The 16,664-nt window shown below is 41.6% G+C and overlaps 1 protein-coding gene across 1 annotated transcript; it reads right to left on the bottom strand.

Moving 5' to 3' along the window:
• Positions 1 to 463: 463 nt before the first annotated feature.
• On the bottom strand, positions 464 to 2,788 carry LOC147419214 (large ribosomal subunit protein uL5). Its single transcript, XM_086505573.1, has 5 exons — positions 2,645 to 2,788; positions 1,376 to 1,486; positions 1,247 to 1,289; positions 962 to 1,157; positions 464 to 865 (listed from the first exon to the last, which is right to left on the bottom strand). The coding sequence occupies exons 1-5, from the start codon at positions 2,645 to 2,647 to the stop codon at positions 667 to 669; spliced, it is 552 nt and encodes a 183-aa protein (XP_086361699.1). The 5' UTR covers positions 2,648 to 2,788; the 3' UTR covers positions 464 to 666.
• Positions 2,789 to 16,664: the final 13,876 nt, after the last annotated feature.

The following is a 16,664-nucleotide window of genomic DNA, read 5'->3' as shown; positions in this document are numbered from 1 at the left end:
GACAACGGTCCACTTTTGACTGCACTACCACCCATGTACAGTCCAAAGCCCATGCGAAGAGCTCAGGTACATATTGAATTCTCTAGCTCTATTAGATAAGTTGGATAAGTATTTCGCAGGGAGATCTCTAGCTCTATTAGATAAGTTGGATAAGTATTTCGCAGGGAGACCTTGTGCATACATACCATTCGAATCATCAAGGGGGCACAACAGGGCAAGCTCATATCTGATGAGGAATATCTACAAACAGAATCATCAACATAGGGGTGAGAAGGAATATAAAGAGCAAACAACTGACCAGAACAGAGAGGCGCTATCCGCACGTCTACAAAACACAAGAACCCCAAACCTAACAGACTACAGACCCCCCCCACCCCCCCCCTCCCCCCAAAAAAGAAGCCAACAGACAAATGTGGGCATACAACTCTGAAACTTCCAGGTAGGCTTTGCAATACACAAAGCAGACCTAAAAAACCACCACACAAAATTTCCTTCCAAAAGTAACTCGTTTACATAAGTATTTCAGGCTCTGAAAATTTTCAGGCCATCAAAGCCGCAAGTCCTGAGACCGATATATGATGTAATAGCCACAACCCTCATAAAGCTTCCCAGATTTGAGATCATGGGACATTAGATACTAAAGTTTGATTTACCACCCTACAAAGATTAATTTGTGATGGCTTGAGATCGGTTCAAAATGACTCCTTCATACTTCACTTGAAACCACTTCATCGCATCTTCCTTAGTCACCCGGTGCTGGATGCCAACACGTGCCTTGGCCCTCTTTCTCCTACCGACTCTGTAGCCAGCACGCTCAAGCACCACATAGAAATCCATGCCATAAATACCAGTAGATGGGTCATATCTGTGACAACAGAAAATCACTTAATGCTTAAATTAGGCCAGCCCCAACACTGAAAATCCTTAGTATGCAAGAATAACTGTGATTCCAATGACTTACTTGATACCCAGATCAATGTGCTCTTGAATGCCGAAACCAAAACAGCCAGTGTCACTGAAATTTCTTCTGATGAGCTCATACTCTTTCACCTTCAAGCCACTCTCAAGGAGTTGCATGGCCTTAGATCCCCGAACAGTTACATAACAGGCAATCTTTTCGTTCCTCCTGATTCCAAACGACCTCACAGTGTAGCGAGCTAGACAAAGGCAAAAAAAACCAGTAAGGTGAGAAAACTAAGCTCCTCTTATAAGAAAGGTGCCATTACGCACATAATTGCAGGCATACCCTTGGAAAAGACTGGAGTTTGCCCACTTAGTTGCTCAAGAACCTGGAAAACACGCCAAACATAACTTAAAGCTGACTGCTGACAGCTTAATAAAACAACAATCTCATGTGATAGTGACCAGAAAATACCTTAGCAGCCCTTGTGAGACGATCACCACTCTCACCGACTGATATGTTCAGCACAAGCTTCTGCACTTTGATCTCCCGCATGGGGTTGGCAGCCTTCTTCTCTGACACGGCCTGCAAAAGGTAATTACCAAAGACAACATTTAGGGCCTTTAGTCAGAGTAACCCATAGCAATACCTTGATCATCGACCCCTAGTCCAAGCAGCAATATACAGTACTCATCTCATTAAACAAGTGACAAGAGCCAGCACACAAGTGGCATTAAGAATACGAGACATCCACTGCATCGGTTAGAGTAGGTCAAGCAGCAACTTGGTATAAAACAGGCATTTCTTGAAAGGCTTTCAGTGATGAAATAGCTCATGCAACATCAATGGGTCCTTTCTAAGTCCTTCTTGCCCTTCCCCAACTCAGTAAGTCCACGTCCCAGAGATTGAGATGAATCGACATTCAGAACCGGCACAGATGCATTGAGGTAAAAAAAAAAAGGAAGGTCAGGCAGCATAATGGCATGCCAACCAGTCTTAAAGCTAGAAGCCTTGCCCACTTCCGTAAATGATCAAAAAAATTGAAGAAAATTTATCCACTAAATATGATATCATTTCAAGGCCTCAGTTCGTCCTAGTCAAAATTCAGATTCAGGCATGATTATTCGCCTATATGCTTTTAACATCATTGGCCCTGATTTCTAGAGCTAAATGTAAGCCACCACATAACAACCTCTCAGCAACTTCTCCTGAACAGGCTCACTGAGTCCATGTATCTAGGAACAATAACAATGGTGATTCAACCATTTTGCATTAAAGCAATTGTGGTAATGATCGTAGAAAACGAACTTGATGCTCACTTCTCTATTTGATCACAAAAAAGTAAACTCATTTTGCTCAATCATTTCCCAGCAGGATGCAGGGACTCAGAAAAGACTGCTTTCCAATGTCCTCTGAACAATTGACTGTAGAGGAAAGAAGACTACGACTCGTGCTGGAACAAGCAGAGTGGTAGATCAATCATCAAAAGCCATCCATGAATGTGGGCTCAGGGTAGATATCCATACATCCAAGCAGCAAAATCTGCACCTCGGCAACGAAATAACATAGTGCAAAACCTAAATTCAGAGTTCCATTCCCGCAGACAAAAAAGCTTTAGACATGGCCAGCTCCCAACAAAACCCTAACCCCAAAAACCTTTCGCACATGTCATGGACAACAGTACAAAAATTTCCCAAGCGGTTATCCCTCTGAAAGGAGGAGAGCGCGCACAGACAGACATACCATAGGTGCGACGAGAAGAAGCCCCCTCCGATCTCGCTGATGCGCTGCTGCGAAAGGAAGCCCTCGAACGCAGCTGGCTACTTAAAGTCTTAGGATTTGGGGGCGAGAGAGAGAGAGAGGGGGGGAGAGAGTCCATTTCTAAGGGCAAAATTCCCTAGACCTCTCCATATTTTTCAGAGGGTGGATATGAAAAAGATTAAGGTTTGTGTGGAGAAATTCCATAGTCCTGGCGCATCGGTTGAATTTTTTGACAAATATAAGAGAACTAGAGTGCTTCGTTAGCTGCAAAAGCATTGAAGTAGTGTTGAGCACATTTGAGGAAGACGTGTGGTAGTATACCTAGTGTATCTATGTCCATAAAAAACATTACCCAATATAGAATCATGCCCCAACAATCGTGCATCGAATTCACATCTTTCTTATCACAACAGAGGCATTTAGGGATCATTTCATTCGGAAGAATACCCTCATGTTGTATTTGCTCAAAAAAGTCAAAGGCTATTGGTCTTGCCCATTTTGGGCATATCCAGCAATCAAAGTGCTCCAAGACATGACATATCGAGAAGGGGGCTACTCCATGATGCATTGTGCCTAGCAAAGGGACCAAACTTTGCATACATAACTAGCAAATGAAAAGGTCTTTATGATGAAAATTATATTGCATAGATCAAAACATAAGCTTTGAGGACAAATGCAATGTGCCACTTCATTTGTAAGAAAATCCAAACACTCTTTGAACAATCAAGAGCATTTTGGCCTTGCCCATTTTGCGCATATCCTAGAATCATAGCATTAGAGGAGATGGCATTGCAAGAAGGGAGATCTCTAGGACACTTTGACTTGCACTTGCATTTGGCAATGACATTACCTAGCACATTATGATGCTCTAGCAATCCCTCCAATAAAACCTCATCATGAATTTGCTTCTTCATTGATGGTGACTCAAGTCTTAAAATAAGCACTGAGGTTGCATATGTCAAGGGACCAATGACTTAAATAGAACAATCATAATGTCCTAAAGACTCAACATGTCACAAAGACTAATAAAGTCACTCAGCCTACAAGATGCATACATCATATGCAAACATTCCTAGCACAATATATGTAGTTCGCATATGATTTCAATTTGAAGTTAGTCTTTAATATTTTTTGACCTAGACCATTTTTACTTAAATCACTTCAAGTTTATATGTACTTGCATGCTCCCATCAAGGATTACTTGATGTGCACTTTTTGATTTTTATTGACTCTTACATTGTTAGGGGTATCTTAGACTTAAGAATAAGGAGAGCCCCATAAGGTGTTTACAAAAACTAATGCTAAAAAATCATGAAAGAGAGTTGAGTGACAAATGATGTTTTGTTGATTGACCAAGTATCAGTGCCTTACTCGCTTCCATGGTGAGTTTGTACAATTGTCTTATTAGACTGACTTTAGACTTTGTGGCTCTAGTCTCGAAGTTCTCCATTTTGGCTCTAGTCTCCCGAAGTTCTCCTTTAAGATTTTCCAAGAATAATATCAAGCACTAATGCACTCATCAATGAAATGCACATAATGATAATTCCTAAATCTTGTTGACCTTTGGAAGATAATTGAGTAACAACAGAAGAAGATGATGCCCTAGTTTGTGTAGCGCTTAGCTGTGGCTACTATGAGATAGGAGCTTTGACTAGTGCCCACAAATTTCTATTCATAAGATAACCACTAAGTTTGGTTTTCCATGTATGGAAACCAATTACATGAAACTTTTCTATCCCTTTTTATTGCATTGTGCTAATGAAGGCTTGTAGTGATCTATATTAGGCTCCCCAAAAAGGTACACCATTTTCTATCTTGTCACAATTGCACAATCACCAAATCATCTTCAACGATGATAATGACAGACATTGAAAATCATAATTGAATGTGCGTGGATAGGTTTCTTTTTATGCAAATTTCACACACACACACACACACACACACACATAGATGAGTTTGTTTTAGAACCCTTCGAAAATATTTCTCCCCCAAAAAATATGGTTGAAGTTGAGTGACCCTAGATATTTTTTTTTGGTTTTATGTGAGCCAACTCTAGGATTTTCCTTTGTAGTGTGAACTACCCATTGAATGTCAACGACACCACTACAAGGTGTGTACCTCCCCTTAATTGAATGTAGAACCATAGGGATTGTGGGAATGTCATAAAATCTAATATCTAACTAACCCAAATGATTTTCTCATATTAAACTGATCACTTAATGTGGGAGAATAAACGGGAACAAGAGTTAGAATATAGACATGTGCTTAGATTTATCTCATCATGGGACCGAAGGCAATGGGTCCAAATGGGAGATGGTCTAGCAAAGAGCAATGCTAGATAATGGAGCATGACCTTAGGGTTAGCTTCATTAAAGACCTCCGAAGGTTAGTGTTAAAGTCCTTAGACCTAGGACCTTTAGGTACTTTAGACCTTAGCCAAGCTAGGCATGTGCTTGAGGTGCTTGTCGTGCTTGAGCTGACTAAGGTGCTTGAGGTGCTTGTCATGCTTGATGACCAAGGTGCTTGAGGTGCTTTTCGTGCTTGATGACCAAGGTTCTTGAGGTGCTTGTCATGCTTGATGGCTAAGGTGCTTGAGGTGCTTGTCATGCTTGAAGGCCAAGGTGCTTGAGGTGTGCAAGTCAACCATGATCCCTACAAGAAGGGGGGCGATCCCTAAAGCTAGGGGAATAACACACACACATCTCACTCAAGGCAAGCCCAAGACTTAAGAGGCAACAAGGACACATGTCAAGCACCTACACATGCTGCCCTCATGTAGTGCCTAAAGCCTATTGGTTGACCTCTAAAGGGGTCCAATGAGAATTTAGTTTATTTAATTAATTGTTTGAGCATTTTTTAAGCCCTCTCTCTCAAAGGGGAAAGGAGGACACTTGTCCAAATGCTACCATGGTTGCTTGATATGTCTAATGCATGTGATTGGCTAGTCTAGAGAAGGTCCAATCAACTTCAATCTTGAGCTAGGAAGAGCGGTCGATCCAAGCAAGGAGGGGGGTAGCTTGACCATACTCTCTCTCTCTCTCTCTCTCTCTCTCTCTCTCTCTCTCTCTCTCTCTCTCTCTCTCTCACACACACACACACACACACACACACACACACACACTCATTCTCATGGTGTGTTGAGCAAGAACTCCGTCTCCTTCTCCAAGATTGAGAAGTTGAGAGCCTACACCAACAACTCTTGGCTATGGAATACAAATCCAACCAAGAGTCGTGCTCTAAAGTGCAAGCTTGCCATCTTCTTCATCTCTATTACTATGCTACTATGCTATGCTAATCTAGAAGAGTAATACAAGTGAGGAGATTATTTCTTTCTTGTAAGTTACTTCTTCTTCCTGTTCCTTACCCTCATTCCCTGCTAGCTCTCTCCACCTTCGAAGTTGTTTGAGGTCTTGAGACTGAGGCCAGAGACAAGTTAATGCTTTCATTTAGCCAAGTTACGGGCATAATTGTGGTGTATGAACCATCAAGGTCTCAAGGAACACAAAGCTTGTATTGTACCAAGTCTCTCTTTATGGGAGAAGCTATAATACAAAAGCCTTTTGGAGGGGGGACCGGCTTCACATAAATTTGGTCCTCAAATGTTGTCAAGTTCTCTAATTCTCTCCCTTGCAAAGTATTTTTCATGCAAAGTTAATTAGGTATAATGGTTACGTTGCTACCTCTAATCAAGTTCTCCCTCTATGTTCTCGAAGTATTCTCATAAAAATGCTCACTACACTTTTCTTAATTTTGCTATTCTCATTGTTCATAGTCCATTTCCGTTACAGAATTTCCCACTGGAAGGAGGCCCTCTCAGACCCAACGAATTTTCATAGTCGATTTAAGGAATTGATGGAGTCCTCTAGTGGGAAATCCCCCCCCCCCTCCGAGAAGAACTTGACCCTTCACATTTTAATCAAGATCACCACCTACTAGCTCACCTACTTGAACCCACAACCCCCACGCCAAAAATAGGCTCCTTGCACTATCCAAGTGGCCCATGTGGCTCACTCACACACACCTACAAATAGCCGAAAACCAAGGCTTTGTGATAATAAACTCCAAATTAAGAGGTTGAGGATTCAATTGAAAGCTTGTAAAATGAACTTAAAGGAGACGAACTTAGTTGTATCACTACTTTTCCAATAATTTGTCATAATCTATTCTTGTTATGTATAAGAGGATCTACAAGGGAGTCTCTTATAAGGAATGAGCTTGATCTTATCACTATTTTCCCAAAAGCTCATCTTGTGTCATTATCTCTTCTTGTTGTGTACTTGTTGTGCATAGCAGACTCTATAAGGAGAGTCTCTTATCATCGATTTCCCCAATAGCTCATTGATGTGTCATAATCTCTTCTTATTTTTAGGAGGAGATCTTCCTAGAATGAGCTCAATCTTATAGACATCTTCCCTAAAAAAGGAGCGAGATTCCCTTGGATAGATCCAATAAAATTAAGATGCTCATCAAGAAATAATCTTAAAGACGAATTCTCTTTGGATGAGGTAGGACCAAGGGGAGAGGAGTGATTAATTTTAGTTGTAGACTCTATAACATAAATTGTATATGAAAAAATAGTCTCCTTCATTGACTTATGAAAATATTTTTAAGATGGAATAGTGCGATCTTTGCTATCTGCACAAATTATCATGTCTCTACCTCTCTCTTGAAACTTAGTGACTTTATTAGCCGCAATATTGTGAAACCAGGGAGCCAATGAGATGTATGATAACTTAAGCAAAGTTGCTAAAGACACCCCATATGTGGACGGATGTGGGTAATTTTCTTCAAAAATTGGAAAAGCAAAAGCCCAATGGGAAACTTGAGAGCTAAACTAGAAGATATCGAGAAGCTTAAGAGGACACATGACCAATTCCTATCAATAAAGTTGTACTATTGTGAGGGAAGAGAAGGAATTCCTACTCTACCATTCAAGTATTATGGTGTTAAAACCTTGGCAATACTAGATGGTGGAGGTGGAGTAACCACAACACAAGTGTGAAAAATATGGGGACAATTTGCCTTGTGGAAGCGGCAAAGGGTTATGCCGAAAGAACAAGTAGAGTGATAGAGCACCTCTTTTGGTCATTGAATGCGAGCATACCTTTGCTATAGTAGACTTTGGAAGAAATAATTATGATGTCATTCTTGGACATCCATTTATGCATCAGTTGAAAAGGGTCCAAGATTAGGGTTATGATTATATTTACCTATACCATGAGGAGATTCTCACAAGAATAAACTTGAGAGATCATAGTCATCAGGATGTGTACAAAACATTAGTCAAAGATTTTGATTCGAGAATAATGGTTAACACCAAGGTACCTACTTGGTTTCAATCTAAAGCACACCTTTGGATGTGTGATGCTTTAGAATGTGGCAGCCTACAAAGGGAGAATTGTGTTTTGGAGAGGTCAATTTTAGATGAAGCTATGTGCTAGATCCCTTTTCTGAGGCCCTGGTTGAACATCCTCCTGATTCAAGGGGAATATAAAGAAATTCTCTTGATCTACATACCCTTGAACATGAACTCAAAGCTTTCCAATCAAAGAAGTAGTTGGAACTCCTTGCCTTTTAAAAGCTCCATTTGCATCCTTTGAGGGACCCATCCTAGTAGCTTGAATAGCCAACTTGATTGCTACATTTTGAGATATAAAGTTATGGGTTGAGCAAGGGATGAAAGCATCATGATCTCAAGTCTTTCTCCAAGTGTAGCATATTGGAGGTCCTTGTGGCGTTGATGCATTATGTGGGAAAACTTGAATGCTTTTGGGTCATTATTTTTTGTTCCCTCGGTTACTAAGGCTTCAACAATTTCAGTTTTAACTATTTCCCCACATCTATAACAATGGAGGTCCTTGTGGAGTTGATGCATTATGTGAGAGAACTTGAATGCTTGTGGGTTATTCTTTTTTGTTCCCTCGATTACTAGGGCTTCAACAGTTTAAGTCTGAACTATTTCCCCCCATCTGTAACGATTTTGATCCTTCTTGTGTCTCTCAAGTTCCTCTTGTACTTTTCAAGTTCCTCGAGAGAGAGCTTATCGGTTCCTTTATAGAATCTCTTCTCTATCTTTTTTTGTTGTTTCACTTGCCTATGAAATCCATGATGGATCAATCTCTCTCCTCCTTGTGGTTTCTCTCTCTTGTTAATAAAGTTATGCAAATGTCGATGAGAGAGAAGATCTTAGAGGCAAAAAAAGTGTGGTGAATGATTTCCTATATCATAGTGGGCCTCTGTGCATTGACATATGCATGCATGTCATCAAGAAGTTCTATACAAAATTATTGACAATGTTCTAAGAAGCCTTTTCATTTGAAGACGATGACTTTGAGATGTAAATCCCACAACGTGTCAACATAATTTTGAAATTTCTCTCCTCTTTTCAAGGTGTTGTAAGAACCCCAAAAGGGCCTTGTAAGAGCAACCAATCAAATTTCAGTCAACAACAGGTCCTAAAAGGGGGCATGGATAGCCCATATCTACGTACCTGAAAACTATATTATGTAACATATCTATGGAAAGAGCTCAACAATGCAATCCAAATGCACTATTGTCCGACAAATTTGAAGTTAAAAATGCTCAAGTTATTGAAGGAGTACGAGCGGAAGTGCGACGCGAGAGAGAGTGCGAGAAGAAGAGCACGACGATATGGTGAACTCGCTCTACTATAATGTGTAGAGCATAGTGAGTGAGTTCTTATTAGGTTTTTACAAAAGAATATGTGTACATACCTGGCGGCCCGCCCACTTACCTGGGCGACCACATTGGGCTTTATACCCCAACAACCTCCCACTTAAAGTCCAATGTGGTACTTTAAGTGTGAGAGAAGCTACTATACAAGCTAATATACAAGAGATGTAGAGAAGTGATGTACTACCCTACACCTAACTGCTTGCGAAAATGCGCAAAGCTCTCTGAGGGAAGTCCTTTTGTAAGTAGATAAACACGATTTTCTGTGGTGTGAACTTTGATAAGCTGAATTTGCTTATCCTCGAGCATTTCCCTGATGAAATGATACTTCACATCCACATGCTTTGTCTTTGAGTGATAAACTGGATTGCGAGCCAATTGTATAGCACTCTGACTATCACAATATAACACAGGCATCTCTTCTTTGATTCCCAAATCTGTTACTAGTCGATTAAGCCAAATTGATTCTTTGCATGCCTCTGATGCTGCAACATATTCAGCCTCTGTAGTAGACTGAGTAACACAATCTTGTAATCTAGAACGCCATGATACTGCTCCACTAGCCAATGTAAAGACATACCCTGAAGTAGACCTTCGGTTGTCTAAGTCACCTGCATAATCTGAGTCTATAAAACCCTTTACACTTAGCTCTTGACTCCCATAGCATATACGCATACTCTTTGTAGCTTTCAGGTATCTCAAGATTCCTTTCACTGCCTCCCAATGTTTCTTGCCTTGGTTTGACATGTATCGACTTACTACTCCCACTGCAAATGCAATGTTTGGGCGAGTAGCAATCATTGCATACATCAAACTACCCACTGCAGACGCATATGGAATCTTATCCATTTCAGCATGTTCTTCCTCAGTCACAGGACAATCTTGTTTGCTAAGTTTCACATATGGTGGCAATGGAACACTCAATGCCTTTCCCTTCTCCACATTGAAACGTTGCAAAACCTTGTCAATATACTCTGTTTGAGATAACCAAAGCAACTTCTTTGATCTGTCTCTCTCAATGCACATACCAAGAATATGACTTGCCTCACCCATGTCTTTCATGTCAAACGATTTTGCCATCTTTCACTTCAAAGCTGAAATTTCTTCCAAGTGCTTGCCAGCAATCAACATGTCATCCACATACAAAATAAGGATCAGCCAACTACCATCCTTAGCCTTCTTTGTATATAGACAGTGATCGAACTCACTACGTTTGTAGCCTTGAGAAAGCATAAACTAGTGGAACTTATGGTACCATGCCCTTGGTGATTGTTTTAAGCCATAAAGACTCTTTAACAACTGGCATACCAAATCTTCCTTGCCTTTCTCAACAAACCCTTCTGGTTGCTGTATGTAAATTTCCACATCTAAATCACCATGCAAGAACGCTATCTTGACATCCATTTGGTGCAACACCAAATCTAATATGGCAACCAATGCAAGAAAGCATCTCAATGTAGTCATCTTGACCACCGGAGAGAAGACTTCATCAAAGTCAATGCCTTGTTCTTGCTTAAAGCCCTTAGCAACAAGCCTTGCTTTGTACTTTGGCTGACTATCATGAGTGGTGATCTTATACTTGTAAACCCATTTACAAGGTAGAGCCTTTTTGCCATGTGGTAATTTAACTAGCTTCCATGTCTGGTTTTTATGCAGAGCTGTCATCTCTGACTGCATGGCCAATTGCCAATTCCCGGAGTCCTTCATTTGCACTGCTTCCTTGTAACATGAAGGCTCATTGCAATCAGTCAACATGACATAGTTCATAGATAGAACAAACCGATCAGGAGGTCGTGAGATACGTCCCAATTTATGCAAAATAGGTGGCTCAGGCTCAGCCACAACCTGTGGTTCCACTCTATCCTGTCCTTGCTCCTCTTGAGCCCTGACATTTTGTCTTGCACGTGCAGGTCCATCTTCTTGGAAGACAACTCTTCTAATCTCCTCAACCCTCTCTGGTTTAGAATGATATTTGGATTCATTAAAGTGAACATCATTGCTGCGGACAACCTTTCTGGATTCGGGATCCCAAAGTCTGTATCCCATCTCACCAGAATTACCATAGCCTAGAAAGATGCACTTTCTACTCTTTGGCTCAAGTTTGTTCCTAAATTCCTTTGGAACGTGAGTATATGCCTCACAGCCAAAGACTCTGAGATGCTTGTATGAGGGCATTTTGCCCTACCATACCATCTCTGGCACTGAATCCTTCTGCAAAACCTTGCTAGGAGATCTATTTACAAGATGAACAGCTGTTGATACAGCTTCAGCCCAAAACCCATTTGGCAGTTGTGCATTAGACGACATACTTCTGACCTTCTCTTGTATGGTCCTATTCATCCTCTCAGCAACACCATTTTGAGGAGGATTGTAAGGAGCAGTAAGTTCACGTTTTATACCTTTTGACTCACAAAAGTCCTGAAAGGCCTTTGAAACATACTCTCCACCATTGTCAGTGCGTAAGCATTTAAGCTTCTTGCCACTCTGATTCTCCACAAGTGTCACAAATGTTTTGAAAACACTAAACGCTTCATCCTTGTGCTTGAGAAAGTAAACCCAGACTTTCCTCGAGTAATCATCTATATATGTCATAAAGTAAGAAGCTCCTCCTAGAGATAGGTTAGGCATAGGTCCACACAAATCACTATGAACAAGTACCAACTGTGTATCTCTTCTACTGCTTCTATGCTTATGTGGCTGCTGTGTTTGCTTACCATACAGACAATGTTCACAGAATTCAAAATCATTAAATGAAAAGCCAGGAAAATAACCAGAACAAGACAAGATTTCCATTCCCTTCTTGGACATATGTCCTAACCGGCTATGCCACAAAGAAACGTTCGGCTGCTCGGTTACATTGATTACATTTTTAGAGACATTTGATACATAAATCATGTAAAGTCCTCCAGACTTTACTCCATGTGCTACTGTCATAGAACCCTTGGATATCTTCCACATGTTCTGTCCAAAAGTGGTGACGTAGCCAGCATCATCAAGTAAACCTGTCCTGATCAAGCTCTTTGTAATTGCGGGAACATGTCTCACATTTTTTAGCATGAAAGAAGAGCCATTCTGAAACTTCAATTGAACATCTCCAATACCTAAGATCTCACATGTCTGCCCATTGCCTAGCCGAACATGATCTTTAGTGGTCACATAAGAGGTAAACCACTCCTTGTTTGGAGACACATGAAGTGATGCCCCTGAGTCTATAATCCAGTCACTCAGTGCATTTCCATCAGATGCTGTAAGAAGAGATGAGTCCATTGTATTCTTCAAGAAGTAGATGTCTCCTAACACTAGACTGTCATCCTCTGCAACAGTGTTTGTCACATTTATTTCTTGAATCTTCACTGAGGACTTTTTCTTCTCACCATGGTCTTTAGCTTTCTCTTTGCCTTTTTCTGCTTTCCATTCTCTGCGGTCTCTTTTCATGTGACCCTTCTTGCCACAATGGTAGCATTCTATGTCACTCTTGCCTTTAGCACTGTGGGACTTGCTACAAGACTGATTCCTCTTTCCACCTTTGTACTTTTGTTTGGTCCTTCCCCTGACAACTAAGGCTGTTCCTTTGCCTTTTTCCATTGTCGTTCTATTGGTTTCTTCAGTAAGCAGACTGCCTTCTACACCTGCTATGGTCAAACCATCTGGAGGTGTAGAATTACTCAAAGCTGTGCGAAAAGTGTCCCAACTTTCCGGCAATGTGATCAACAAGAACATAGCTCTAACAGGTTCATCAAACTTGACACCTTGAGCTGACAACTGACTGTAGATGGTGTTGAATTCATTCAGATGATTGGACATAGGTGTCCCTTCTTTCATCTTCAAGTCAACAAGCTTCTTAAGCCAGTATACCTGTGAAGGTGCACTCTGCTTCTCATAAAGATCACTCAGCTTTGTCCATGCTTCATAAGCCGACATCTCGTCTGCTACATTGAAGTAAATGCTTTCTGCCAAAGTCAGCATAATGGTAGAAAGTGCCAATTCATCCATTTCGCTCCATTCATCTTCGTCCATATCTTATGGTTTTATCCCCTTGAGCTTTATAGGTTTTATCTGCTTCTTTTGTACCAACACGTGCCAAATCTGCTTCTTCCACAATGGGAAATTGGTTCCATCCAGCTTCTTGATATTGTAAAGAGCAGTGTCCTGTGATCCAGCCATAGCTACGCTTCACAGTAGTTTACTTTCCCGGGAAAAATTCGGCAGAGTTTCCCCTGTAAACTGACCTCTGAACCAATATCAACCTGTCAAATGAACCAAGAAAGCTTCAGATTCTACAGAAATTTTGGCAGAATCTCCTTTGTAAAATGGCTCTGGTGTACTCAAAAAACAGACCAAAAACAGCTCAAAAAACCACTGTCTCTCTAACACTGTAAGCTGTGGGTAAACCTGTCTTGCGCTTGTACTGTCTCTCACTGTCCTGTCACTGTCCTGTAAGCATAGACAGCGACAATGCCTCAGCGGCAGTAAAGCAAAGATGCAATCCCAACTGTCTAACTCACAGTCAATACATCCTAGCTGCCTATTTAAGGGTGCTCGAGGGATCGCTCCAAGACCTGTATCACCGAAAGGATCTCAACATTCAAGAATCCCCCAGCTCAATAAAACCTCACTCGACCCTCAACAAAGGCTGTAGTAAATCTGACAATACATAGACTTCCCACAAAGTCATACGTCCACAAATTTCCCACTATATGCTGTAACCGCTGTGGCGGTTGTTTGTTGCGTGACTCACAGCCCGCAAACCCTCAACAGACATACATCATCTCTGACAATGCATCCCATGTGGAAGTACCTGCAATGTCAGGATGAAATCTGAAATATCAAGCAGCAAACACAAGCTACATGATGAACTAGTGGATGTCGCCTACTACAGTCTGTGTGTAGATGTGCCCGTGTCGTATGTGACGCGCCTCCAAGAACTGTGAGCCGTCCTTCGATGTGTAGACAACCACAAATCAGTACTCTGGGAGTGCCGATATCCTCAGCACCTACAGTCGTAGGCCGAAACCCCAAATTTGCAGAGTCGGATCTGCACCTGCCAAGACCACGTAGTCGAAAATGGCCTACGCAGAGCTTTGTCGAAGCCGAACGGTGGCCGAGATGACCTCAGAATGAAATTATGAGAACACCAAGCCCTTTGGGCTTACCCACAGGATTTGGGGCCGTATTTTCGCCTGTCGAATCTTGTTAGGAAATAAGACGTAGCTAAATAGATAATTGAGTAGATTACTTAATGGAGAGAGACAGATTTACATACACGAGATTATAGAGTAGAGAGAGAGAGAGAGAGAGAGAGAGAGAGAGAGAGAGAGAGAGAGAGAGAGAGACTACACACGATATACGTGGTTCACCCAATGTGGGCTACGTCCACGGGAAAGTAGCCACTCAATTGCTTTAGTACTTCAAAACAAGAAGTAATTTACAAAGGGATTATACCCTTAATGGAGCTCCCGCCTTGCTTCACTCTCACCACCTCACACTCACCTTGTTGCATCAACTTCACACTATGAAATGTGTGTAGAAATGACCTCCTTTTATAGGCTAAAAGGGCTGCCCTCTCTTATGAGAGACAGCCATGTGTAGCCGCCCTTGTGCGAATAAGTCCAAATCGGACCCTCCAATCCGCCCATGTGTAGCCGCCCTTGAGAAGACAAGTTCGCTTTTGAATTCGGCCACCGGCCACCGGCCATTGACTTCCGACCACCGGCCATCGGCCATTGACTACCGGCCACCGGCCAACCGACCGGTTGTTTTCCGACCACTTTCCGGCCGCCGTCCGGCCATAATATTCCGGCGAAAAAGAATATTCCGGCGGCCTCCGCCCCCGAGGCCTTTAAAGTTGCCCCTGATTCCTGTCCGTAAAAATTTTGGTTTCCGGTGAGTGATTTTCCTTCACGCACGATGGCTTCTCCTCATAATGGGGGCTGACAAATGTGCGCTTTTACCACAGAAAATTACAAAGGGTAAATCAGGCTCCATACTTAACAATCTCCCACTTGGAGACTGATCTCCAAACCAAACCTGTGACTGCTTTCCATTCTGGCTTCTTATCCTTGAATGCCGATTGAAGATGAGCAAAAGCTGAACTTCTCCTTGTTGACCACCTTTGTAAACATGTCTGCAGGATTTTCACTTGTATGCACCTTTCCTAGCTTTAGTTGTCCCTCTTCCAAAAGAGTGCGTATGAAGTGATATCTCACCTCAATGAACTTTGTCCTTGAATGAAAGGCTGAGTTCTTCGCAAGATGGATAGCGCTTTGGCTATCACTGCACAAGACACAATTGTCTTGTTTGAATCCAAGCTCTTCTAAGAATCTGTGAAGCCACAGAATTTCTTTGCTTGCCTCCGTCATTGCTACATACTCTGCTTCCGTGGTAGAAAGTGAAACCACTTTCTGCATCTTTGAAGCCCAGCTTACTGCTGTGCCTCCAACCGTGAACACATAGCCTGTAGTGCTCCTTCGAGTATCTTTGTCACCTGCCATATCTGCATCAGCATACCCTTCTAGAAAAATATCAGTTCCTCCAAAATACAAAGCATTTGTTGTTGTCTCTTTTAGATACCTAAGTATCCACTTCACAGCTTGCCAATGCTCTTTACCTGGGTTGTCCATGAACCTACTCACAACTCCCACTGCATGTGCAATGTCTGGCCTTGTCCAGACCATAGCATACATTAGAGAACCTACCGCTGCAGCATATGGAACTTTAGACATATAGGCTATCTCCTCTTGTGTCTTTGGACACATATCCTTTGTTAGTTTAAAATGACCAGCCAAAGGTGTAGAAACTGGTTTTGCATTTTGCATTGCAAACCTTTCTAGTACCTTCTTGATGTAATATTCTTGAGATAGCTTTATTGTTTTCTTCGTCCTGTCCCTTGATATTTTCATACCAAGTATCCTCTTTGCAGCACCTAAATCTTTCATTGAAAAAGATTTGGACAGCTCCTCTTTTAGGTCTTTGATGTCCTACATGTTAGCACTTGCAATCAACATGTCATCAACATACAACATTAGGATGATGAATTTCCCATCTCCCAAATTCTTCGTGTAGACGCAGTGATCCGAGTTGCATCTTGTGAATCCATGATCCAACATCCATCGATCAAACTTCAAGTACCATTGTCTTTATGCTTGCTTTAAACCATACAAGCTCTTCTTTAATCTGCAAACCATTTTATCCTTACCTTTTACTTCATACCCCTTTGGTTGAAGCATGTAGATTTCCTCCTCTAAGTCACTGTGAGGGAATGCCGTATTTACATCCATTTGCTCGAGATTTAAATCATGAGCAGCCACAA

The sequence above is a fragment of the Adiantum capillus-veneris genome, chromosome 29 (assembly GCF_014529385.1).
Source record: "Adiantum capillus-veneris isolate H3 chromosome 29, ASM1452938v2, whole genome shotgun sequence".
NCBI lineage: Eukaryota > Viridiplantae > Streptophyta > Polypodiopsida > Polypodiales > Pteridaceae > Adiantum > Adiantum capillus-veneris.
Note: the sequence above shows the minus strand (reverse complement) of the source record. Positions and strands in the feature narration are given on the sequence as shown.

Coding starts and splice junctions, on each gene's coding strand:
- LOC147419214 (XM_086505573.1), bottom strand. Junction 1,290..1,375: donor GTCTCACAAGGGCTGCTAAG/GTATTTTCTGGT, acceptor CGTGTTTTCCAG/GTTCTTGAGCAACTAAGTGG. Junction 1,158..1,246: donor AACTCCAGTCTTTTCCAAGG/GTATGCCTGCAA, acceptor GCCTTTGTCTAG/CTCGCTACACTGTGAGGTCG.